General features: G+C 42.1%; 1 protein-coding gene across 1 annotated transcript in view; it reads right to left on the bottom strand.

The window, feature by feature from the left end:
* Positions 1–25,889, bottom strand: part of LAMB4 (laminin subunit beta 4) — a 109,520-nt gene that overhangs the window by 32,449 nt on the left and 51,182 nt on the right. Inside the window, 14 exon segments of the mRNA XM_029234020.1 lie at positions 1,496–1,616; positions 6,080–6,374; positions 7,158–7,287; positions 7,290–7,375; positions 8,814–8,966; positions 9,406–9,453; positions 9,455–9,585; positions 9,588–9,625; positions 11,055–11,198; positions 12,710–12,887; positions 18,490–18,613; positions 19,407–19,516; positions 19,781–19,786; positions 22,313–22,501. Coding sequence (XP_029089853.1) covers positions 1,496–1,616; positions 6,080–6,374; positions 7,158–7,287; positions 7,290–7,375; positions 8,814–8,966; positions 9,406–9,453; positions 9,455–9,585; positions 9,588–9,625; positions 11,055–11,198; positions 12,710–12,887; positions 18,490–18,613; positions 19,407–19,516; positions 19,781–19,786; positions 22,313–22,501 — 1,753 coding nt within the window.

Below are 25,889 nucleotides of genomic sequence, written 5' to 3'. Positions count from 1 at the left end.
CAAATGTAAAACAGATAGCTAGGGGGAAGCAGCCGCATAGCACAGGGAGATCAGCTCGGTGCTTTGTGACCACCTAGAGGGGTGGGATAGGGAGGGTGGGAGGGAGGGAGACGCAAGAGGGAGGAGATATGGGAACATATGTATATGTATAACTGATTCACTTTGTTATAAAGCAGAAACTAACACACCATTGTAAACCAATTATACTCCAATAAAGATGTTAAAAAATATATATATATATTAGGATTGGGAAAAAATAAAGAAAATGCATAGATTTTTATGCATTTCTTGGAGCATTTTCATCAAATAAATTCTTGTGAAGGAAAAAAAAGAAAATGGGCAGAAGACCTAAATGGACATTTCTCCAAAGAAGACATACAGATGGCCAACAGGCACATGAAAAGATGCTCAACATCGCTAATTATTAGAGAAACACAAACCGAAACTACAATGAGGTACCACCTCACACTGGTCAGAATGGCCATCATTAAAAAGTCTACAAATAACAAATGCTGGAGAGGGTGTGGAAAAAAGGGAACCCTCCTACACTGTTGGTGGGAATGTAAGTTGGTGCAGCCACTGTGGAAAGCAGTATGGAGGTTCCTCAAAAAACTGAAAGTAGAGTTGCCATATGATCCAGCAATCCCACTCCTGGGCATATATCCAGACAAAACTGTAATTCAAAAAAGAGGGGACTTCCCTGGCAGTCCAGTGGTTAAGACTTTGCCTTCCAATGCAGGGGGTGCGGGTTTGATCCCTGGTCAGGGAGCTAAGATCCCACGTGCCTCGGGGCCAAAAATCCAAAACATAAAGCAGAAGCAATATTGTAAAAAATTCAATAAAGATTTTAAAAATGGTCCACATCAAAAAAATCTTTAAAAACAAAGAAACACACACCCTTATGTTCACAGCAGCACTATTCACAATAGCCAAGATACTGAAACAGCCTAAATGTCCATCGACAGATGAATGGATAAACAAGATGTAGTGTATATATACAATGGAACACTACCAGCCATAAAAGAGAATGAAATAATGCCATCTGCAGCAACATGGGCGGACCTAGAGGTTATCATACTACGCGAAGTAAGTCAAAAAGACAAATACCATCTGATATCACTTACATATGGAATCTAAAATATGACACAAATGAACTTATCTACAAAACAGACTCACAGACATAGAGAACAGACTTGTGGTTGCCAAGGGGTGGGGAAGGACGGATTGGGAGTTTGGGATTAGCAGATGCAAACCATTATATATAGGATGGATAAACAACAAAGTCCTACTGTATAGCAACAGGGAACTATATTCAATATCCTGTAACAGATCATAATGGAAAAGAAAAAAAACTAATTGGTTACACAGTTTTCATTTTATTAATATTTTGTGGAAAATTTATTTTAAAGTTTGTGATTTTTCGACCAAATAAAGGAATTTAAAACTCAGTTGGTTCATAGCAAGCCCGTGGTAGGACCAGGCTGACTGTACTCACGTTTTCAGAATTACCAATACTCATGAATGCATCGCCCCAGGAGATCCCCATAATAATTTTCCTCACACTCACTGCAGCGTTTCCCATCATAGCCTAATCTACACGGACACTGGCCTGTAAGCTCAGTCATGGGTGAGAAACTGACAAGCTCTATGATCTAAAAAAATAATGCATTTTAATACAAAACAGTTTTCCCTCCAGTGATTTAGAACATACAGCTGTGCAAAGGCAGAGGCAGGAGGATTCCCGCAGCCAGCAACCACCCCCGACAGCACCAAGGATCAGAAGTTAATGTTTTTTGGCTGAGGGCTCTTGAATATACCGCCTGCTTCCAGCTGTTCAGGGACAGGTGGCCCCAAATCAGGAAACAGCCACAGACGCAAATGAAAACGAAACACGTAATGGGAAATAGGCCACATTCACTCCCAGGTTCTGGGAGTTCTCCCCTAACAGAGGCAGACCCAAGACCTGGACTTAACCTCCATCAATTAATTTGGCAAATAATTGTTTCCATCATGGAATGTAAAGTGGAGTTTCTCCGAATTGGGCTAATGTTTTTCTCCACAAAACATTTTTTGTAAATGAAGCTTAATCATTCAATGACAGTTATTTAACTGTGTTTTGGGGAGAGGGCTGAACTTTCCTGCATCCTCCCAACTGCACTTTTTTTTTTTTTTTTGGCTGCGCTGCTTGTGGGATCTTAGTTCCCCGACCAGGGAGGGAACGAACCCATGCCCCCTGCAGTGTGGAAGTGAGGAGTCCTAACCACTGGATTACCAGGGAATTCCCCCAACTGGATTCTTGAAAAGCTTTTCTGAACACCAAGGAGACTGGAAAACTAACAGGAGAAAAATATAAAATCAAATCACTATTGTTGTGGTCCTAGGTTATACCTGACCGAAGCTGCTTACCCAACAACAACTCCAGAAGTAGCTGGATTCATAAAGTGACTGGGCCTACTAAGCTTCTACCCATTTTTGGAGGAACCACTGGCTTCTACTCAAATACAAGGAGTTATGGGAGCTTGTTGCGATATTGTCTTTGTTGGGCAATGCTGTCTTACACTGATGCAGAATCTGCTCCTGTAACTTGTTCCCATTGTTCTGAGTCCAGTATAAGGAAATTGCACAAAACAGGCAGCCTCCCTCTTCCCACTTACAGTCCATCTCCCAACTAGAGGTGGCCATCCTCAACTTGTATATGCTTCATTTCTTTAAGCCAAGCACCCCTAAGACTTCATCACAAAATACATGATTCTATCCATTATCCTTGTTGTCTTCCTTTGGACACATACTAGTCTGTCAATACAACGTTTAAAATATGATACTCAGAAATGAGAACAATGTTCCTGGAAGCCATCTGGCCACATAGAAGACAATAGGACAACGGCCGCCCTGGAGCTGGGCACGGCACACACAATCCCCTCTTTGGTAGCCCAGCCACACTACTGGCTCACTTGAAGCATGCAACCAAAATCCCTCAGATGTTTTTCTCACAAGCTAGCGCCAACTTATTACTCCCACCCTGTATTTATGCAATGGATTTAAAAAAACCCAATTGCAAAAGTTTATTTTTAACCCATGGACACGTCATCTTCTTGTTGCCAGCCAACAAGACAGGCTGTTAAAATATCTTGTCTCTTGTTTTGTCTTGATCACATTAACTTATAACTTTATAATATCTGCAAATTTGATAAGCATGTTTCCCCAGCTCCATCTAAACTGCTGATGAAAATATTGCACAGCACATTTGGATCTCTCTGTGAGAATGCACTAGGGACCACCTACTGGCTGACATAGAGACATTTATCAGTAGTTGTTTAAACAGCTGGAAATCTAAATGTCCACATGTCTCTTCTATACTCCAATGAAAGTGTTTCCTGATTGTAAAGAGCAAACTTTCCCAAGGAATCCCCTATGGACCAGATGACCCCAAATACCCTTGTCATAAGGGGGGTCTTTGGTTAAACCAACACCATCTGCTTTTCAGTTCTGTAGATTTCCCTTAGCCTCCATGACTGAACTGTTGTCTCTGTCAAGTCCTGCTACAAATATGCTTCCCCAAAGGTCTAAGAAGTATGCCAGACAGTGATGTCATGAGCATTAGGAGTTCCTCATGAATGAGGAAGCCATGCAGTGTGTAGAGATCTACCAATTTGTTCCATGGTTGGTGGCTGCAGGTGTGAGGAGTGAAGAGAAGCATATAAATGAGGCACGGTCCTCTAGTGCCCAGATCTTGGTTTCTAATACCATTCTCCAATAAAAGGAACCAGCCCTCCTTAAAGAAATGGCTGATTCTAGGATGGGGCAGGAAATACACAAGATGAGCTTAGAGCATCTTGCAGTGCAGAAAGGAAGTACTTAAAAACAAACAAACAAAAAATAATATGTCAAATGCACACAGAAGCCAACTGAAAGAGCTCCCCATGACCAAAGTTGGAAAAACTTGAATAACAAAATTAAGGAGTGCTGGATTATAACTCAAAACATAGTACAAATATCCTGAGTCCACTGATATTAAAAAATGATTGAGGGACTTCCCTGGTGGCACAGTGGTGATTAAAAAATGATTGAGGGACTTCCCTGGTGGTGCAGTGGTTAAGAATCCGCCTGCCAATGCAGGGGACATGGGTTCGATCCCTGGTCCAGGAAGATCCCACATGCCGTGGAGCAACTAAGCCCATGTGCCACAACTACTGAGCCTGCGCTCTAGAGCCCGCGAACCACAACTACTGAGCCCCTGCGCCACAACTACCAAGCCCCTGCGCCACAACTACCAAAGCCCACACGCCTACAGCCCGAGCTCCACAGCAAGAGAAGCCACTGCAAAGAGAAGCCCACGCACCACAAAGAAGAGTAGCCACCACTCACGGCAACTAGAGAAAGCCCACGTGCAGCAATGAAGACCCAAAGCAGCCAAAAATAAATAAGTTCATTAAAAAAAATGATTGAAAAAAATGAAGAAATGGGGGACAACAGACAAAACTCCAGCGCAGAAGAATTCCAAATAATTTATGGAGATACTCTGCCCTCAAAGAGACAGAGCATAACTGTCCATTCCTTAAATGTGGACAGTGTTTAGTGACTTCCCCCCAAGGAGTACAGTATGAAAAGGAGAAGGGTTGCTTTACAGTAGAGAAATGACACACACTGCTTCAGCCAGTTGATCAAGATTCAGGTCAACAGTGATCAGTCGTGTAAATGGCATGTACCCTTGATGTGATGAGAATAGCGCTTTACCTCTATGGTCTTCTTCTCAAAACCCAAAATCCAAGTCTCATCATGAGGAAAACATCAGATAAATTTGAATTGAGGGACATTTTACAAAATACTCCTCAAAACTGTTAAGGTCATCAAAAATAAGGAAAGTCTAAGAAACTGTCACAACCAAGAGGCACTTGAGGAATCATGATGACTAAATGTAATGTGGCGTACTGGATGAGGTCTTGGAACAGAAAAAAGATATTAGGTTAAAAAAAACTAAGGACATCTGAATAAATTATGGACACTAGTTACTGATAATGTATCAACACTGGTTCATTAAGGACAAATGTTCCACACTAATGTAAACATGAATAACAGAGGAAACTGGGTGTGGGGTACGTCTTCTCTATGTTCACAACTTTTCTGTAAACCTAAGCCTATTCTAATATAAACATTTATGAAGGGAAAAAAGGCCATTGTGTGCATTTGTGTGGGTATGGGTTGGAGCAGGGAGGGTTGGAGAGAGAAAGAAAAAGAGAAGGGAAAACACATTCAACATATAAGAACTACCTTCAAAAGTTGACTTGTACAAAATTTGGCCTTTGAATAAGTTGAACAGTGGAGCTGAAGTTGGAGGTGAGCCATACTTATTAGTCAGGAAGATTCCAGCTTCTGAAATGAGCATTTTGATTCCAATTAAACCCTAATCCCTGTATTGTGGATTGGACTCTAAAATTTCTTGTCATTGTTTTATCCTTCTTCCTGCCTCTCTACTAATGTAAAAGTGTTTCAAAGAATACATTTATCAAACCAAAAAAGCCTAATAATGACATTGTTTTCTCCATAAATAATGTTAATATTCTTTTAAAAAAATTTCATGCTCATTGTTTTGACTGAAAATCACATGTGCAGTTAAGTAGTGTTAACTCTATATTAAACAATAAAGATTTGCTCCTAGGCTGCATTCTTTAGAAACAATTGCTGCTGGTCTGGTAACTATAAGATAAATTAGATAAGAAGACATCTTATTTAACCATATGTAAAGCAATTGGTGAGCTGCAGGGAATAACAGCTTGATTTTTTTAAATGGAATTATGGATCCTGAAGGAACCCGTTAACTTTCATTCTGATTCATAATCAATTCCGATTAATGATGGATTTCTAGGGGCCTGCCTATGCTTATACATGTGAAACAGTGAAAGAGAGGGTGCTCTGGGTTTCATTCCTTGATAAATGCAGACTCTATCCCCATGTAAGTCCAATCCTATCTAAAAACACTGACTAACAGCAGTATGTAAAGAAAACATTCTTTACGTATTTAGAAAGCATGTCTCCCCATCACGTCTCACTTTGACACCACAGGAAACTGAAAGTCCCTTGCCTGGTCACAGTGTCTACTGAGTGAGGTCCAGGGCTCACGATCCCATGGCTGACATCGTCTGCCGGCGATGACATTCCAGCATCCATCAGCACGATGGTCACAGGCCTGGCCTGTGACGTTGGGCATACAAGGGCGTGTGCCGGTGTCAGCGTCACAGAGGCAAGCTCCTCCACCAGGGGGACACTCAGAGGGACTCACGCCGGAAGGATGACAGGAACACCCTGGGAGCACAGAGCCGTCGTTGGGGGGTAAATCCGTGATAACGCTGGCATCAACAACCCCTGCAAACAACTTTCTAGAGTGGAGGCATCGTTTCTTTAAAAGGCTCAAGGAATAAACATCCTACAATAGAACAGAATTTATCAAGGAATCTAAGTAGGTTGAACCCACTCAACTGGTTTTGATCTCCCCAAAATGCAATTTCCTATGGTTCTACCTACTACTACATTCCAAGAGCTCACAATTAGGATAAATGAAAGTCTCACTTTTTCCTCACGCCACTCACCAAAGTTCCACTTATGTCAACAATCCAGAAACAAACTGACTTGGGTGAACTGAAATAATTAAAATATCTCCTAAAAATGAGGAGTATATTCCTCCTCTTTATCATGGTATTAAACCCTTGTCCTCTTCTACATCAGTGATTCTCCTATTTATACATTAAAGTCACTTGATGAGCCGGTTACAAGGCAGATTCCTGGGCCCGGCTCCCAGAGGTTCAATTCTGTGGGTCTGAGGCACAGCCCAGGAATCTGCATATTGATACCACACTCCGCCATCCCCAGGCGGCTCTGGTACAGTGCATCGTAGTCCACACTCTGAGAAACAAGGCTCCGAACCCACTAAGGCACGTGTTGAAGAAAACAGTCACAAAAGGCAAACTGATAACACCAGTGAGTACTCTGCAGTTCACGTGCACTGCACCTGTTTCTGCTGCCGAGTTCAGGACATCAGCCCACCACCCCGGGGGCACTGGCACTACTGACCTAACTGAAATAAGTACGGGAGTTGCCACCACAGTTACGAGCTGCCACGTGCTGCCCCCGCCCCCCAGGGAGCTTTGCAGACTTCCTCCTACAGGTCTGATCGAGGGTCAAAGTAACCTGGCCTGCAGAGCTGGCAGCTGGGGCCTTGAGTGTTGTGCAGACATTTAAGGTCCTCCCCCGTGACTGGGCTGCAGGACTCTGGATCAGTTACATCAACGTGCTGTTGCAGGCACAAGGTCCACAGGCGGCTCCCGAAATTCTTGGATTTCCATAGAAACCAGCAGAGCATTCTCCACACTGCACACCAGAAAGAAGGGGAGAGGAAAAGGGAATGAGATGAGGGGTGTGTGTGCGTGTGTATGTGCTTGGGGAGGGATACGGAGAGTGATGTGGATAATTGGACTCCTCCGGGGTTAATGAGAGGTCACACATTTGGGAGAATAAGGGAAAGTGCTCTAACTTAAAACAAAACATTCATTTAAATTTATTATCCATTCAGAGAATAAAAAGATTATTTGGATTTTAAAAGTCCTTGGTGAAGGATGGACTCTTTCTTAAAATACTACAGATTTGTGAGTGCAGGATTCCTGGGTCATCATATAACCAGGATCACCCAAAAATGCCTCCAGACCCAAAGCTAACCTCAGCCCCTGTTTTCTGAGGCGGGGGGGCACCCCAACCCTCATCTGGTCCTAGAGGTGAAACAGCAGCAGCCTGAGATAATGTGCCTGGAAGTGAAGAGGGGTGAGTAATTGTCTTGATGTGTGGGCCCTCCAGGATATTTTTGTACTAACCTTTATTAAGACACCTTGAGGGTGTCTCCATTAAGGATGATGGAGAAACCATTCCCATCTCTCCTACACTCTACACTCTTTCAATCACGGGGCAACTGCCATTGTTTAGGTGCCCAAATCACGGGTCCAACTTCCATGTTTTGGTTCATTCCATTTAGAAATGGTCTCATAGCCCAACTGTGGTCTCAGTTATTAACAATTGACCAACCAAGCCAGAGTGCACATGGAGAAGAGGCTATAAGAATTAACTAGAGACTCGTGTAACCTTAGAGGTAACAAATAAGAAAAAAAATGGCCATGTATTTTATCATGATGTTAATTATCATTGAAGAAAATAATAATGCCATATTTTCTATTATGATTCAATCAAGTAGACTTTATAATTTTTTTCCTTGTTTGCACTACATGTTTACACTCATGCTTAAACTCTTCAAAATAAAATTTTTGATTGAGGGACAGACACAAATATTGAATTAATTTAGGCAGTATCTGTATAATGCCCAAACTAGTGCTTCAAAACATCTGAAAAAATCACTTATATCTGTGAAATACCAGTCAAATTGATTACTTGGAATTATATAAAGAAAGCATTTGACTGATTAATTCTAAGTTATATGTTTATATATACATATATAATTTAATCACATATGTATCTTAATGAACCATTATTTTATTTTAAAAAATTAATTTGATCTGAACTCATTTGGTCAGTTTTCTAGAATATTATTTAAAAACAATTATAGCTCAGTGAAATGATTTTTTGTCATTGGTTTTGAATCATTCAAATTCTTTATTCAGTAAAGTAGCAATTTACCAAATTGTGTCCTCTTACCATTAACTTATATCCTGTACCACTCATTTGTCCAAGGCAGATAAACTATGAACATGTTATCATTTTTTAGATAGCAATGTAGGATAAGAAAAAAACATCATGAACTATACTGCATACCTGCTTAACCTTGAAGACAATTGCAGATTGCATCTGAGCTCCAAGGACTCTGATAACAGGAATGGGCAAAATACTGATTGCTTGAGGGAACATCTGGACACGGGCAAGGACAGCAGGACTGTCCTGAAGAAGGATTTCCATAGTAACCATCGATGCATCTGTCAAGGCAACTTTTTACTAAAATGTTACCAGGAACAGCTCACATTAGCCAATGTGGATTTGCTGTGCTTTAGGACAGTGCAACTCTCAAAATTCAATATTTTTAGAAGATGCTCATTTGCTCTATAAAAGGGTTTTTTTGCTTCATATTGGAAGTTCCATGGCTTAGTCATTAAACTCAATATAAAAGTACCTAATTTACATGCACATTTTAGGAATATAAAAAGGTGCCAGGCAAATGCCTGTTATTGATTTACTTAGACACTGCTTGGCTCATAACAAGATTTTGAAGGACGATAAACTGACGCTCTATCTTCCTCGCCCATAGTCATCACTCTACACTTAAATACTGTTGATTCTCTACTCAATGGTCCTTCAGATAATGTTGTGAAGTCAGAGCAAAAGAACAAAAAATAGGAGTGCATATGAATTCCATACCTTTCACAGTTTCTCCCAGTTGTAAAACCTCCACAACTGAAGCATGACAGTGAACCCATTACAAAGGCAGGGGCGGCAGTTAGGAAATCCAAAAGAGCTCTCCAGGCACCGATCACAATAGCAGCCAGCTACCTCTCCGTGGCAGGGGCACCGTCCTGTTACTTGGTCACAGGTCGTCCTGTTACAGTGTTCTCTGAGCCTTGAGGGTGGCAGTGACATGCTGGATAAAGCAAAGAGAAGCCTGTTGGGGTCGGAGTGGGGGCAATGGTGTGCTGGTGAAAGAGTCACAGTTCTGATTTCACAATCTCTAATTTACCGTCTCAACCCTACCAAGGTGAATAAACTGAGTCTATACAGTGCTTAGAATAGAGCCTGGCATGTACAGAGAACCAGGTAAAAATATTTGTTAAATAAGAATCCACGGATTCAATCAACAGAATGTTGTGGACAACTGGTTTTTTTTGAGGTATAACTGACATTCGACATTATATTAGTTTCAAGTGTACCACATAATGATTCAATATTTGTATATATTGCAAAATGGTCACCACTGTAAGTCTAGTTAACATCCACCACCATAGTTACAATTTTTTTTCTTCTGATAAGAACTTTTAAAATCTATTCTCTTAGCAACTTTCAAATATACAATATTATTAACTATAATAGCCATGCTGTACATTACATCCCCATGACTTATTTATTCTATAACTGGAAGTTTGTACCTTTTGACCCCCTTCACTCATTTCGCTCACCACCCCCCTTGCTGCTGGCAAACACCAGTCTATTGGTGCTCTATACCTATGGGCTTGTTTTTTTGTTTTTTGTTCATTTTAGATTCCACATATAAGTGAGATTATCCAGTATTTGTCTTTCTCTGACTTATTCACTTAGCATACTGCACTCAAGGCTTATCCATGTTGTCGCAACTGGCAATATCCTCTTTGTTTTTATGGCTAAACAGTACTCCATTGCATGTATATACCACATTTTCTGTAATCATTCATCTGGTGGTAGAAACTTAGATTGTTTCCGTATCTTGGCTATTGTAAATAATGCTGCAATGAACATGATAGTGCAAATATCTTTTCGTGTTAGTGTTTTCATTTTCTTCAGATAAATACCCAGAAGCAAAACTGCTGGATCATATGGTAGTTCTTTTACATTTTTTGAGGAACCTCCATACTGTTTTCCATAGTGGCTGCACCAATTTACATTCCCACCAACAGTGTAGGAGGGTCCTCTTTTCTTCACATCCCAATCTCATTGTTTTAGCCTTTCCAGCCACCGGGCTTATACACGAGATGTTAAAGCTGGGTTTACAAGCCAACTCCGTGGTGTCCTCACATCCTCCCTGGACTACCATCTACCTGATACAAACTGAAAACTCCCTGAAACATGGACCATGTTTTTTTTATCATCACTCATGTTTCCTAATAGAGCTCTGTACACAGTCAGTGCCCACTGAATGGAAGAATAAAGTACAGCAGAAAAACTTTCAGTATATTTTATCTACTCAGACAAGACAATCTGAATAATGAAGCCAAATTCCTAATCCCTCCCCTTTTCAACTCCCCACATTGATTTTCCTGCCTTTAAAACTCCAAGGTTGAAAACACGTGTGTTTCTCCCATCTGGCTTTTGCTACATACAGTGACAGCCGTGATGCCCCAAACTGTAGCTTCCTGTTGAGCACGTGTCACAGCAGCGGCCGGTCACACGAGGCTTACACTGGCACTGGCCTTCCAGTCAGCTGCAGTTGGGTCCCACTGAGCCCTGTGGGTGACAGTTGCAGGCTGCAGGGGACAAAACAAGTTAGAGGCAAAGGAAGTGACAGAGAAGCACTCCACCCTATTAGTAGCACTAGTTTATGTCTTTCTCATTAGTTACCTCTAATCCTTAACTCCCTCATCTGTTAACTGGGGATAATATATGATATACCTCCTGGGGATATAAGGATTGAAGACAATCATGCTTGTGAAGTACTTAGAATAGTGTTTGGCACCTGTAAGTGCTCAATAAACAACACTTAACAAACATCACTTAGCAATGAACATTACTTAACAAGTTATTGAAAGGCTTAAAATAAATTGCTTCAATCATTAATTGTTCCAATGTAATTATTTCTTCCATTCCTGATAATCTGTGTTGGTGCTGGATTATACCTTTCATTTCCCTTGTTCCATATCTTTCATGAGATTGCAGGCATCCCAAAAGCCAGAGTCCTGCATGGAGAAAGCATCTGTCTGGAACTTGGGAAGCCCAGACTCTCACAGTAGCTGTCACGCTATAGCAGTGATTCTCAACTAGGGGGAGATTTTGCCCCCCAGGGGACATACGACAAAGTTTGGGGACATTTTTGGATGTCACAACTGAGGGGAGGGTGCTACTGGTATCAGGTGGTTAGAGGGTAGGGATGGTGCTAAACATCCTACCATGCACAGGACAGCAACCTCTCCCCAATGAACTATTACCCAGCCCTAAATTTTAAAAGTGCTGAGGGTGAGAAACCCACTCAGCGAAATGGGCAAGTTACCTAATGTTTTGAACCCAACAGTCTCATTTATTAAATGAAGGTTTAGGGATGAAAGAAGTTGTTTAAAGTTCATTCCAGGATTCCAAAGAAATATTTTAGCACCATTGTTCCAGGAATCTGGCATCCCCAAGCGACTGCCAGGCTCCTCTTTTATACACTTCTTGTACCGCGAGCTATGATTCCAACACATGGACAGACTGCTCTGTGTACCTAATCATCGGGCAGCTGGTATCTACATCGGCTGGTAGGAGTAGATACTAAAATATATTAAATCATTTCACTCATGTTCCTAAAAGCCTTTGCACAGATAGCGGCGATTCGGTGGAGCCCATTAAACAGATACTCAGGGACTTCCCTGGTGGCGCAGTGGTTAAGAATCCACCTGCCAATGCAGGGACACGGGTTCGACCCCTGGTCCGGGAAGATCCCACATGCCGCAGAGCAACTAAGCCTGTGCGCCACAACTACTGAGCCCACGTGTTGCAACTACTGAAGCCCACACGCCCTAGAACCCATGCACCACAACTACTGAGCCTGCAAGCCACAACTACTGAAGCCCACAGGCCTAGAGCCCGTGCTCCGCAACAACAGAAGCCACCACAATGAGAAGCCCACGCACCGCAACGAAGAGTAGCCCCCGCTCGCTGCAACTAGAGAAAGCCCGCTCGCAGCAACGAAGACCCAACACAGCTAAATACATAAATACATACATACATACGTGCATACTAAGGCAATTTCTATTTAAATAAAAAATACCTAACAGACACTCACCCATGGCCCCGTTGTGCAGCCTGGCAGACAAACTGGCTATAAGCCTTTCACATGCTCCAGGGAGCACCTGAGGTCCCATTACCGAGGCAATTTCAACACAGTTGTGCAGGTGATATTCATCTAAATCCTGCTTGCTGCAGAAATTCTCCAATGAGTTGATTTGGGGAATAAGATGAACCTTTTGAAATAATGAGAAAAGAAGACTTACGTTCAAAACTGTCCCCTATTCAAGATTCCAGTTATTAAAAAAAAAAAAAAATTAGATCTGTGAGAATCATGGTTGAAAAGAGACTCAATTCCATCCTTTCAATTGCATATGACTAAAGATTTTAAGATTTTCAATTTAGTTAAGAAATCTTTAAATATTTACATTTATTGACTTATGGCAAAGAAAATAAGGTTTTATCTTTTTATTACTATATTTTTTACTTGTTAATCAATTTGTCTTAGATTTGAAAGAGTTTTAACTAGGCTACTTGTGACAGATTAAGAAATTATGGCTTACACATAGCACAGGGAGATCAGCTTGGTGCTTTGTGACCCCCTACAGGGGTGGGATAGGGAGGGTGGGAGGGAGACGCAAGAGGGAGGAGATATGGGGATATATGTGTATGTATAGATGATTCACTTTGTTATAAAGCAGAAACTAACACCATTGTAAAGCAATTATACTCCAATAAAGAAAGAAATTATGGCTTAGACGTTACATTCTGTAGTATTACTGTGGAACTCTAAAACTCTCCTTTAGAAAGTTTTATCTTTTTCAGTTACATATGAACAGTGCTGTTCTACATCAAACTCTCTGCCTCCTGGAGGTTCACAGTACAGATTAACGTATTAAACCTCTGAGAAATACTGCAAGAAAGACACTGTTGTTACTGAAGTATAGCTGATTTACAATGTGTTAGTTTCAGGTGTACAGCCCAGTGATTCAGTTTCCATTCTGCTACCCCCCAACCTCTCAGCTCAGTGGTTCTCGATATGAGAGGTACTCACCCCCAGGGAGCATTTTAGAAATTCCAAAGGGTGTTTTTGGTTGTCATGGCTACTAGGTGAGGTGTGTTACTGGCATTTAGTGGGTGGGGATCAGACATGCTAGACATTCTCACAACAAGGAAAATCATCGCATGCCTCCGACAGCTTTTGAATATTTCACTGAACATCCATGAAGGAGGATTCCGTGCTTACGATGATGAGTTGAAAACCTTACTCTGTGTTTTTAAAACACGATAAACATGTTTACAACACACCTGCTTGCATGGCTATCTCGTATGTAGTGAATCTATGTGTTTGAGCATCTCTGTACTTCAGTATGACTCCCGGTGTGTTCATGTTGGTACACGTATGTATTGAAGTACATATTATTTCCTCATAAATTACTTCCCTTTTATTGTGTTTGCACATAACATTGATATTATTTGGAAGTTATGTGTGCAGGTAGGCTCTAATGCCTGTGAATTTCATTGCAGGGTAGGAAAGAGGGTTACAAACTAATCAATATTTGTAATAAAAAGGAAAGGCTGGGGCCGCTAGACTTCTGAGATGGCCCACAGTCCGTGGAGTGTTTCTCTCCCAGGGCCGCTCTCACTTTCCAAGACGACTCCATGCCCTGGGGCTGCTCTTGCCTTTTGAGATGGACTGCCTCCTGTCTATGGAATGTGTACCACTCTAAATAAATCTACTTCTAACCAATCACTTTGTCTCTCACTACATTCTTTCCGCAAAGAGACATGAAGAGCCTGAGCTGCAGCAAGTCCTGAGACCAGGCGTGTGATCTCAATTACAAGAGAGTGGGTTCAAGGGGGGAGGAAAAAAAAAAAAAAGGAAGGTTGTGTCAGATGACATTGAGAGCCACTGTCCGAGCCACACCAAATGACCTGTCACAGTTTCCAGTATCTGTCACACTGTGTTGTCATTTCCTGTGTAACTGCCTGCATCTCCCCTTTAGAGCATCAGCCCTGGCGGGGCAGGGAAGGTGTTGGTCTCGTTTACCCTGTGCCTGCCCAAGTGGTTAATTTACAGTAAATGCTTACTAAAAATTGTGCAGTAGGGCTTCCCTGGTGGCGCAGTGGTTAGAGTCCGCCTGCCGATGCAGGGGACACGGGTTCGTGACCCGGTCTGGGAAGATCCCACATGCCGCGGAGCGGCTGGGCCGGTGAGCCATGGCCGCTGAGCCTGCGTGTCCAGAGCCTGCGCTCCGCAACGGGAGAGGCCACAACAGTGAGAGGCCCGTGTACCACAAAAAAAAAAAAAAAAAATTGTGCAGTAAAGTAGTATACATACATTCCTAGTATTGTATCTTTGATACTAAAATGACTCTGCATTCTCCAAACACAAACCGAGCAGGGTGACATCTAGAAGGAAGCCAGATGGGCTAGGCTTGGTGGTGAGGGCAGGCAATCAAGGACAAATTGTTTACAGTTCTTGGTCTCAGCCGGTTTAGAGTTGGCCATTCCTGGCACCAAGACGACAGAGCAGATGACAAGAGTCCCTGTCTATCAGCGACAGGATTTTGTAATGCCATGGCTCACTTCTCCTAGAAACTTTTAGGGGCTTTATGTTTACCAAGTGTCATCCAACCCATGGTTTAAAAGAAGAATGGCAGTTTTATGTTCTAGAATGCATAATTTATATTTGACTCTCAGCACATTTTTATGGGCACACATATCATGTAATCAGGGCGACTGAAAAAAACCTCAACCATCTCACTATGCCTGCCAAACAAAAGATACTTGTGCAGAAGGCTGAACAAAGCTTTCCTCTGGTCTTCTTGGTAATGCATCTCAGTCTCAGATGCAAATGTTAATCTGGCTGCAGAGAAGAATGAACTTTGAAAGGGTCAGTTCCAAACAATCGAGTATCTTCCCAAAGCAGCAAAACTGCTTTAGGCTGGAATCATAAAATGTGTAACGACTTTCTCCTACTGCCATCCTGGGTCAGGGACTCTAGGGTTCACTGCAGGTGCCCTGCCTGGATCCTGCCATCCACCAGCTGCTGTGGCACTGGCTGCTAAAAGCTCACAGCTGTCCCCTTCTCCAGAAAATTGGACCTAGCCAAGTGAGTGCGCTCTCTGGGGGGTTGGGGAGTGGGGTAGGGAGCCTGTAGCCGATGATGATGTGGGCACACAAGGCCCCGCCCCTTCGCCTCCAGGTGGAACCAACCCTGTGGTGCAATTCATGCTCCAGGGCCCCCTGGCGACCACATCCTTGCCGGGCTCCTTCCCCCGCAAGCATGCCCTCAATAACCCAGGCCAACCTGAGTCCCTGCTTGTAGGAAATCTGACCTCAACTGCGGAGCTAGGGCCTCTTCTGGGATTTTGGACAGTTTGCCAAGATCGGGTTGCTCTCTTAATTTCTATTTTGGTTTCAGGGTTTTCATGGCTATATATAAGGAGAACGGTTGCTTGATAATTGACCAAATGGACATATTTTAAGTTCATTTCAAATTATCCATTTATATTCTGCAGCAAACATCATTGCAATGATTTTGTTTACACGCCTGTCTTCTGTGTCAGGCTGAGGACGCCTTGAGGGCAAGAACCAGATTTTACCCCCAATCCCCAGGAACCAGCACAGTGCCTGGCCCACATACCCTCAGAGAAGGGGTGATGAATGGACAATTTGGATGGATGCATCTAACACAGCATCCAGTGATTATCTTTGGAATTTACAAAGTTTAGAAATATTTAGGACATGGATTTAAAAAGAGGAGTACTTGGCTCTCATAAATTTGAGTTTCATGACTGTTATGATACAATAATAACATCCCTTGGTGATTAGGAATCCTTATTTTCTTCCTTTCCCTTTCTTTACTCTGCCTGGGTTTAGCTTTTTTTCCTGAATTAAACCTGTTGGATTTGAGTCTCTTTCTTTGTAACTCACATGTTGGTCACGAGCACGGTTCTATTTAAAGCTCCTCGGTAGAGAATATGAATTATATGGATAGGGAAATCATGATAGTTTACATTTCCCATTCAAGAGTTGGTTTCTACTTTCCACTTCAATTCTATTGAATTTCAGAGAAACAATGAATAATTTTTTAGTATGTATAATGTAATATTTTAGGGCAATATTTGGGACATATTTTTATGATATTCAAATTTAACTGGGTACCCTGTATCTTCCTTTCCTCCCTCCCTCCCTCTCTTTCCTTCCTTCCTTTCCTATATCTTGCAACCTCACCTTTGGTAAAATAATCTTAAAATAATGGCTTATTTATTGAATAAAATCTAAGATATACCTGCCTCATACTAAATTCTATAGTAGATGATGAAATTAAAACGTTCTAGGGTATAAATTAAAAAGGTTCAATAGTTAAAAATTGAACTTAAAAGACACAATACACAAAATGTGGATATAGTTCATTAAATCAGGGGTTGACAAACTTCCTACAAAAGGCCAGAGAATAAATATTTTGAGCTTTGCGGTCATAAGGTCTCTTGTAAATAGGTGTCTTTGTAGCTTGAAAGCAGTGTAGATAATATGTAAATGTATGGGCGTGGCTGTGTTCCAATAAAACTTCATAGGGCCGTAGTTTGCTAATTAAATCACAATATTAGAAGATTGTTACAAATGTTTAAAAATGTAATTTTAACAAAGCAATTCCATTTTATCCACAAAAGTACTTTCGAAAAGTCCCACACAATTCTCTACAATTCTGCTAAAGGTGGAATGAAATTGGCACTTTCATAAATTATTGATGATCCTGAAAATTAACTGACATATAAATTAATTAATACCTTCCAGAAATTAATATGACACATTATTTCAAGAACCATAAAACCCTGGGTAAAGTAGGACTGTATTTTCAAATGTTTAAAAAATATACCAACTACGCAGAGTAGAAAAAATAGAAGCAACTTAAATGACCACAAGTAGGGGAATAGATAAGTACATGAAGTAAATTTATTCAATGTCCAAACTCTGCCCAGGGACAGGCCTGGGCCTGAAGTTGTGCACAGAGTGAGAGTTTGGAAGGAATGCCTGTGGCCCAAATTTGTGAGCCACAACTACTGAAGCCCACGTGCCTAGAGCCCGTGCTCTGCAACAAGAGAAGCCACCGCAATGAGAAGCCCACGCACCGCAACGAAGAGTAGCCCCCACTCGCCGCAACTAGAGAAAGCCCACGCACAGCAACAAAGACCCAACACAGGCAAAAATAAATGAATTTTAAAAAAAGAAGCCACTTAAGGAAATACTATGCATGCTTCCTAAGAATGGTGAGAATACATAATCATAAGAAAACACTTATGATATAATAGGAAGTGAAAAAAAGCCATGTACAATCTTGTCTAAGCACTCTGATTACAATGATATGAAAACATAATATGCAAAAAATGGGAACTTGTAAGCTGATAATAATTAATGATTGGTGGAATTTCTCCCCAGACTTTCTGCAGTGCCAGTGCACAGCAGTGGCTCCAGTCAGGGATGCATGAATCAGGCCTTCTGGCTCTGATTTCTCACTCCTCATTCTCTAGCTCTGTGACTCTGTGCCTCAGTTCTGTCGTCTGTAAAATGGGAATAATGACAGTACTTAACTCATAGAGTAGTCGTGAAGTCTAACTAACAGAATATGGAAAACACTTCAAACCATGGCTGGCACATACTATTCTGGACGATTTGCCATTGTTATTAGATGACCTTTACATAGAGTAGGTGATTTTTATAATGAAACAAATACTTTTCTATTTCTCATGAAACACTTCAAAGTACAAGCCTACTTTTAGAATTAGAATGGAGCTCATTTCAGAAGGAAGCACACCCAAGAGTCTGTTATACTTATAGAATCAATTCAATGTGTGAATGAGCCTGGAATTCTCCTTCCAAAGGCTGGGGAAAATAGACATCTATGGAATATTGTACATCTGGTTCTAAACAGATGGGTGTGGGAAGCAGCATGATTCTGTATTAAGAGAAATAAAGCAAAAATTCAGTGACAAAAGTACAGTTATATAAGCTAAGTGGCCATCATATTTGGTGTGTTTCACATGTGCCGTGAAGTGGGTGCCACTGTGGGATGGAGACCGGGTTGAGGTCCAGACCAGCTCAGGTGCGTTGGGTGGACAGTCAGTTCACACTGAGATTCTCTGTGGCTCTTCCGTAGGGTTGTGCCAAATAGCAAAGCTTTGGAAACTGGCCGTGATTTGTCATGACTGCTCTGGGAAAAGGATGGAGCAAAGGTCCTTCATCCCATCTATCACGCTAATATCAAAAGGGTCTCTGTTTTATTCAGCCACAAATCTCCAATGCAAAATTAGTGGCCTCAAAACTAGACTCTCAGCTGTTGAGATAACTCAAGCTGAATACTGTCCTCTTATTCTCGTAGCATTTCATTTTCTCACATCTCCAGGCATCTGGGGAATGGGAAACAAACATTCAAGATCTAGGGTCAGGATATCTGGGCTGGAGCCCTGGTACTTCTACACATTAGCTATAAGACTTGGGCAAGTCCTCAGAGTGTTCTCGTTCTCAATTTCCTCCTCATCTGATGAAGACAAAACCTACCTCCTTGAGTTGTTAGCGAGATTCAACGCGGTATGAACGTAAAGCAGAGCGTAGCACATAGTAAACACTTAATAGACATTATGTCTCCTTTGATACATCTCTACTCTCACTTAGTTCCTGGATACAAATTCCTGATAGATGAACAACATTCTAAGAAACGTTCAACGTTCGAGGACACGCCCCCCGCATACCTGGAAGCTGCTGCTAAAGGCTGAGGCTTTGGCTGTGGGGTCTCGCGTGCACTGTGATCGCTCCCTCCGGCCAGGTTAACCACCATCTGGACAGTCCAGTCATCTGCAGACTAGAAAGGCATCACGTAAGAACACGTCCCTGCGAGGATGCATGCACCAACATATTCCTAATGGAGAGTGCATGGGATAAATTTGCAACCCACGGCCTGCTCAGAAAACAGAATTTTGGAGTTGAGAGAAGAGGTTCGTTCTCAGGCTCAACTCTCTGGTGTTTGAATTGTGATCCAGATAGAAAGAATGTTGTTTCTGGCCACAGATGTAATTCCTGGGTCTAGAGAAAAACCCTGGCACTCCTGACAGGTCTAATCTTTAACCTCTGTCTCCCAAAGAGTCGATTAAATCATCATGTTCCTGACTTCCTAACACCATACACAAAAATAAAATCAAAATGGATTAAAGACCTAAATGTAAGGCTAGACACTATAAAACTCTTAGAGGAAAACATAGGAAAAAACACTCTTTGACATAAATCACAGCAAGATCTTTGTGAGCCACCTCCTAGAGTCATGGAAATAAAATAAAAAATGAACAAATGAGACCTAATGAAACTTACAAGCTTTTGCACAGCAAAGGAAACCGTAAACAAGATGAAAAGACAATCCTCAGAATGAGAGAAAACACTTGCAAATGAAGCAACTGACAAAGGATTAATCTCCAAAATGTATAAGCAGATCATGTAGCTCCATATCAAAAAAACAAACAACCCAATCCAAAACTGGGCAGAAGACCTAAATAGACATTTCTCCAAAGAAGATATACAGATTGCCAACAAACACATGAAAGGATGCTCAACGTCACTAATCATTAGAGAAATGCAAATCAAATCTTCAATGAGGTATCACCTCACACCAGTCAGAATGGCCATCATCGAAAAATCTACAAACAATAAATGCTGGAGAGGGTATGGAGAAAAGGGAACACTCTTGCATTGTTGGTGGGAATGTGAATTGATACAGCCACTGTGGAGAATGGTATGGAGGTTCCTTAAAAAACTACAAATAGAACTACCATACGACCCAGCAATCCCATTACTGGGCATATACCCTGAGAAAACCATAATTCAGAAAGAGCCATGAACCACAAGGTTCACTGCAGCTCTATTTACAATAGGCAGGACATGGAAGCAACCTAAATACCCATCAACAGATGAATGGATAAAGAAGATGTGGCACATATATACAATAGAATATTACTCAGCCATAAAAAAGAATGAAATTGAGTTATTTGTAATGAGGTGGATGGACCTAGAGTCTGTCATACAGAGTGAAGTAAGTCAGAAAGAGAAAAACAAATACCGTATGCCAATGCACATATATGGAACCTAAAAACACGGTACTGATGAACCTAGTAGCAGGGTAGGAATAAGGACACAGATGTAGAGAATGGACTTGAGGACACAGGGAGGGGGAAGGGTAAGCTGGGACGAAGTGAGAGAGTGGCATGGACATATATACACTACCAAATGTCAAATAGACAGCTAGTGGGAAGCAGCCGCATAGCACAGGGAGATCAGCTCGGTGCTTTGTGACCACCTAGAGGGGTGGGATAAGGAGGGTGGGAGGGAGGCTCAAGAGGGAGGGAATATGGGGATATATGTATACTTATAGCTGATTCACTTTGTTGTACAACAGAAATTAACACAACTTTGTAAAGCAATTATACTCCAATAAAGATATTTAAAAAAAAATCATGTTCCTGGATCACAGAAACAAAAAAATCCTTCACAAAAAGATGTATTTCTTTCATATTAGTGCATATACATTATTATGTAAGTTTATATTATTTATTATATTATTAGATCTATTTATACATATCTGTATAAATACATACATATATACAGAGACACACACATATATATAGACAGCGAGCGAGCGAGCGAGCGAGAGAGAGCGAGCGCATATGCTAATTACCTAAACTCTGGAAGCCTTACAATTAGGAAAAGCTTTTTAAAGCTATCAGAGATGTGTTCTCTCTATACAAAAATTAAATATATTTATGTGTATATACACATATGTAAAAAAAAAAAATGACTTTGTCATACTCACCAGGTCAAAGTCCCCTGAAGTCCTTTGCCTTTCACGTGTAAGTGAGAAATTGAGAACAATGTCATGTTAAGAGTTTCAAAGCAGATCATCAGCTCTGGTCATACCATAGAAAGTGAGCCCTTCCAGAACATGGTCCCTAGAGAGACTTTGGGGGCTCTGAGGCCACCCCCAGCCATATAAAATATTTTCCAGGGCAGATGGTCTGTGGGGTTTCCGATCATCAAAGAAAAGGTTATACAAAGAAAGGGTTAGGAGCCCCTGCTCTAGGTCAAGTGTTTTTCTAATTTGGTTTCTCTTCCTCTTAGATATTTCTCAAAGGGTGGGGGAAGGCTAGAAAGGTAGCAGGCAAGAAGTGCAGGCTACCTTTAGCTTTTCTCTTGTTTCCTGGTAAAATCCAAGTGCAAATAAATGCCTGTACTTCATCCCTATGAGTCTGAATCTCTACACAGGTTTATTACATTTTTAGGAAAAAACAGTCCCAGGAGGGCAGGATTTGCATTATTTTAGTTATTTATTGTCCTTATACAAACATTCCATCACCACTTCCCTAGAACTAGTATCTTAAATCTATAGCCCCAGCTTTAGCTTCTCTCCACAGAATAAGGCGTGTGTGCGTATGGCTGTGTTGCTTTAATATCTTTAGGAAACCCTTTGGTTTATAATGCTCTCCAGATGTTCGACTTTTTGCAAATCCTGTTAAGATGAACATAGGCAAGATTGGAATGGAAACACTTAGCTCGAGAATGTATTTCAGTCAGCTCGGAACCACCACCGTGGAAGTGGAGTAAAGGGTAGCTGAGCCTCATAGCGAATGGCAACAGCAAAATCCATGGGAATGGGGATGTTCCCCACAGCAAATCTCAAGCCGGGCCCAGCGAGAACCCTGGCAAATCCAGGTCCCATCCACGTAACAGGCACCCCAGGAACTAGCCCTCGGAGAACGACAGAAACAGCAGGCAGCTGGCCAGAGAGGAATAAACACAACTTTGCCTAGAGTGAAAGGCTGGGAAGAGTTCACGGGGAAAAAAACCAAAAACAAAACCCACGGGTTTCTTTTTTTTTCCCCACGGGTTTCTTGATGTGTATATGATCCATCTGAGTCCCGAATAAATTATTCCAACCAGGATACAGTCCAGCATACAGCGGAGAAAAACGTGCTCAATCTGCGGCTTTGGAACATATGTTACTGTATAGAATAATCACTTGGAAAGCACTGTCACTGGCCAGTACATTATGTACTCCACGTGTCATGTACTGAGTGATTCCACATTGGTGACCTTGGCTTTTCTCAGACCCGACTGTGGAGTTCTGGCTAAAATACGGAGGGCAAGAAAATATTCCCATGCCTACACTTCATGGATTTTGCCTAATTGTGCATGACAATGATAAAACCCACGCAGATTTTTTTTTTTAGATGTTTCTTCCATGCAAATATGAGAAATGATCTTCTCCCATCTGCTTGGGGGCACATAAGTACAAAACTGCTCACACACTTGATTGATTAGCAGCCCTGCCGGTCTCAAGGCTGGATGTCAGCCTGGGGCCATCTGGACCCTATAGATAATACTTCCTTGATGACTTTTGCATCTGCCTCTCGACACTTCCAGCCTCCACCGGAATGCTGCCTCTTGTTACTTTCTGCCTGTATTGCTGCAACAGTCTCTTGGCTGTTCTCTCCGTGATCTCGCTAGTCCAATACATACCGCACACTGCTGCCAACAAGCATTTCAAATGCTTTCTCACTGCCAAGAGCATCATGCCCAAATTACTTAGCCTGGAGTTCAAGTTGCTCTGTGATCTGCCACAAACTGCTCTTCATTTGACAAATGTTCATTTAGTAACAATTCAACCCCCACCTCTGAATCAGAAATGCATATATGAATAGGACAGATTCCCAGCCACAGAAGGGTTTAGAATCTTGCGTGGGAGACAGGTAAATAAGAAATGAGACGGAGATATATGTAAACTCGTCTCTATGCAACATTTTGATGAAAAAAATGTTTCATTAAAAACATTCGCATTTAATGAAAGACGATGGCAGGCTCAGGGTAATCGATCAGCAACTTAGAGTCAAGTGTGAGAATCAGAAGGGCTCCCTGGCAGCATTTAAAGAAACTCATCTCCTTTAGTGAGAGGGCAGGAAGAGCTCAAGACCAGCCACAAGACTTAATTGGAAAGAGCTGCGGAACTTCAGGGAAGGCTGAGTTCTCAGCCTGGGTAAGTCACCTATGCCCAAGTCAGCCCCTCCCTTCACAGGGAAGCAGGGGGATCTTGAGGCATGGGTGATGCACATGAGAATCGTGAACCTTGAGGCTCTCCTGAGCACTCTTGGACTATAGAAGTAATCCACTCACACTTATTCGAACATAGAGCCCCCCCCCATCCTCGCCCACCTCTATCCCTGCCACATTTGAAGACAAGGCAGAAATCTCAAATGATGCAGGTACCTTAAAAGAAAACGTGTGCATTCCTGAGGATCTGCCCCTCCTCACCACTTGCCTGATAATTAGGGTCAAGTTGCAGCATGATCTGATGGGAAAGGGCTGCATCTCCGAGAAGGACCTGGTTAACACGAACAAGTAGCAACTGGGAGAGGATGGCTGGGCATGGATCGTGAGGGGTGCCAGATCAAGGGGACAGAATATGAAATCAGGTAAGGAGAGTTTGTTGGTTTGGGGTCACCGGTGATAAAGGATTTAGCAGCCTGGCAAGGGCCCCGGAGCCCTGCGAGATGCTTGGCGAAAGCTGTGGTCCAGAGTAATGAAGCAGAGCTGTCAGAACTGCTGTAGCAGGCTGGGGAGGATGGGTTATAAGGCTCAAAGAACTAGGCATGCTTGAATGGGTGTAAGACGCAAGGCTGGAAAACCCATCAGCTGACTATATTCCTTGTCCATTTTCAAGACAGTGAGGAATGAACTGGTGAGGGGCCACCAGCATCACTGAGTAGCAGAGGATAGGGTACCCCCTGTAGGCTGCTGGCCTAAACCATTACAAAATTGAGCTCCTCAGTATCAGTGTGGTGGACAGGATCGCAGACTATCAAGGGTTGGGGAGCATTTAACTCTCAAGAGCAAGATGGGTATAATTATAATGGTCAGCGAGGTTGGAATAGGAGACAAGGGGGCCTGACCTACAGGAATCTTCTGTGGAGACAACTAATAGAACATGATGCTCCTAGTCGACAAAATATTGCCTAACATGTGTACTCCAAAGTGATCAAGTATGAACTGGCAGAAGGCTGAGTTCAGCCACCTCAACAGAAAGACATAATCCTTTCCCAAATTTATAGAGCTGAGCAAATTCTCAGACCCAGACCCCAGTGAATGAATGAGAGGCTGGGTCCCAATGAGGAAAGACTCTTCAACACCACATCAAGTGTTAATTCTCTCACTTATCTCTCAAAGAGATCTATGTTTATTTACTAGCCTATTGGGGAAGCAGAAATGCCTAGATCTTTCGAGGGCTAATGGATACAGGATCTGAGTTGATACTGAGAACCATGTACCCAAAGTGCCATCATGGTCCCCCTGTTAGAACAGGGCATAAGAGGGTCAGGTAGTAAATGGAGATCTGACTTAGGTTCTTTTCACAGTCAGTTCTCTGGGTTTACTGAACCATTGATTGTTTCCTCTAATTCTTGTATATGTATTGGAATAGACCTGCTTAGCAGTTGGCATTGATGTTAGTGCTCCTATAGTAGGAAAGGCCGAGTAAAACCTTGTGAAATGCCCACCCTCCATTGCCCTCCCCACCAGCACCAAGCCAAGATAGTAAATAAAAAGCAATATTGCAAATCAGAGGCATTCTCAAAGTGCCACTCTCAAGACTTGGTGGTGGGTCTCATATCATATCCCCATTACAAATTTTATACTAATATAACTAAGTTGTAGCCCCACTTGGCAGCTGTCCTGCTGGAAGGAGTATCATGACCAGAGCCGGTTACCACCACCCTGGTGCATGATACGCAGCTATTGAAATGCAAAATATGTCTTCTTCCATCTCCATGAGGAAGAAGAAACAGAAGCAATCTGTATTCGCTTGGGATGGGCGGTTGTGTATATTTAGTCTTGCCCCAAGGCTATTATAATTCTCCTGCTCTCTGTAACAGTATAGCCCCAAAGAATCTGGACCATCCAGATGTTCTACAAAATATGACACTGACTCCCTATACTGAAGGATAGTGAATTGGATCCCTTGGTCTAAGGCGATGTCATGTGGTGTCCCACAGTGAGAATCGGACACCCTATGGCCTTGGTCAGCACCACTCTCTGACAGCTCAAAGAGTGTCTAATTCACCAATGTCGTAAAACACAACTTCCTCAGCCCAAGGGATCCACTTTACAGTAAAAGAAGTGTATCAGTGGTCATGTGGCTTTGG

Source organism: Monodon monoceros, unplaced genomic scaffold (genome assembly GCF_005190385.1).
Source record: "Monodon monoceros isolate NGI ecotype Baffin Bay Population unplaced genomic scaffold, NGI_Narwhal_1 Super_Scaffold_2, whole genome shotgun sequence".
NCBI lineage: Eukaryota > Metazoa > Chordata > Mammalia > Artiodactyla > Monodontidae > Monodon > Monodon monoceros.
This window is presented reverse-complemented; position numbering and strand designations above follow the sequence as displayed.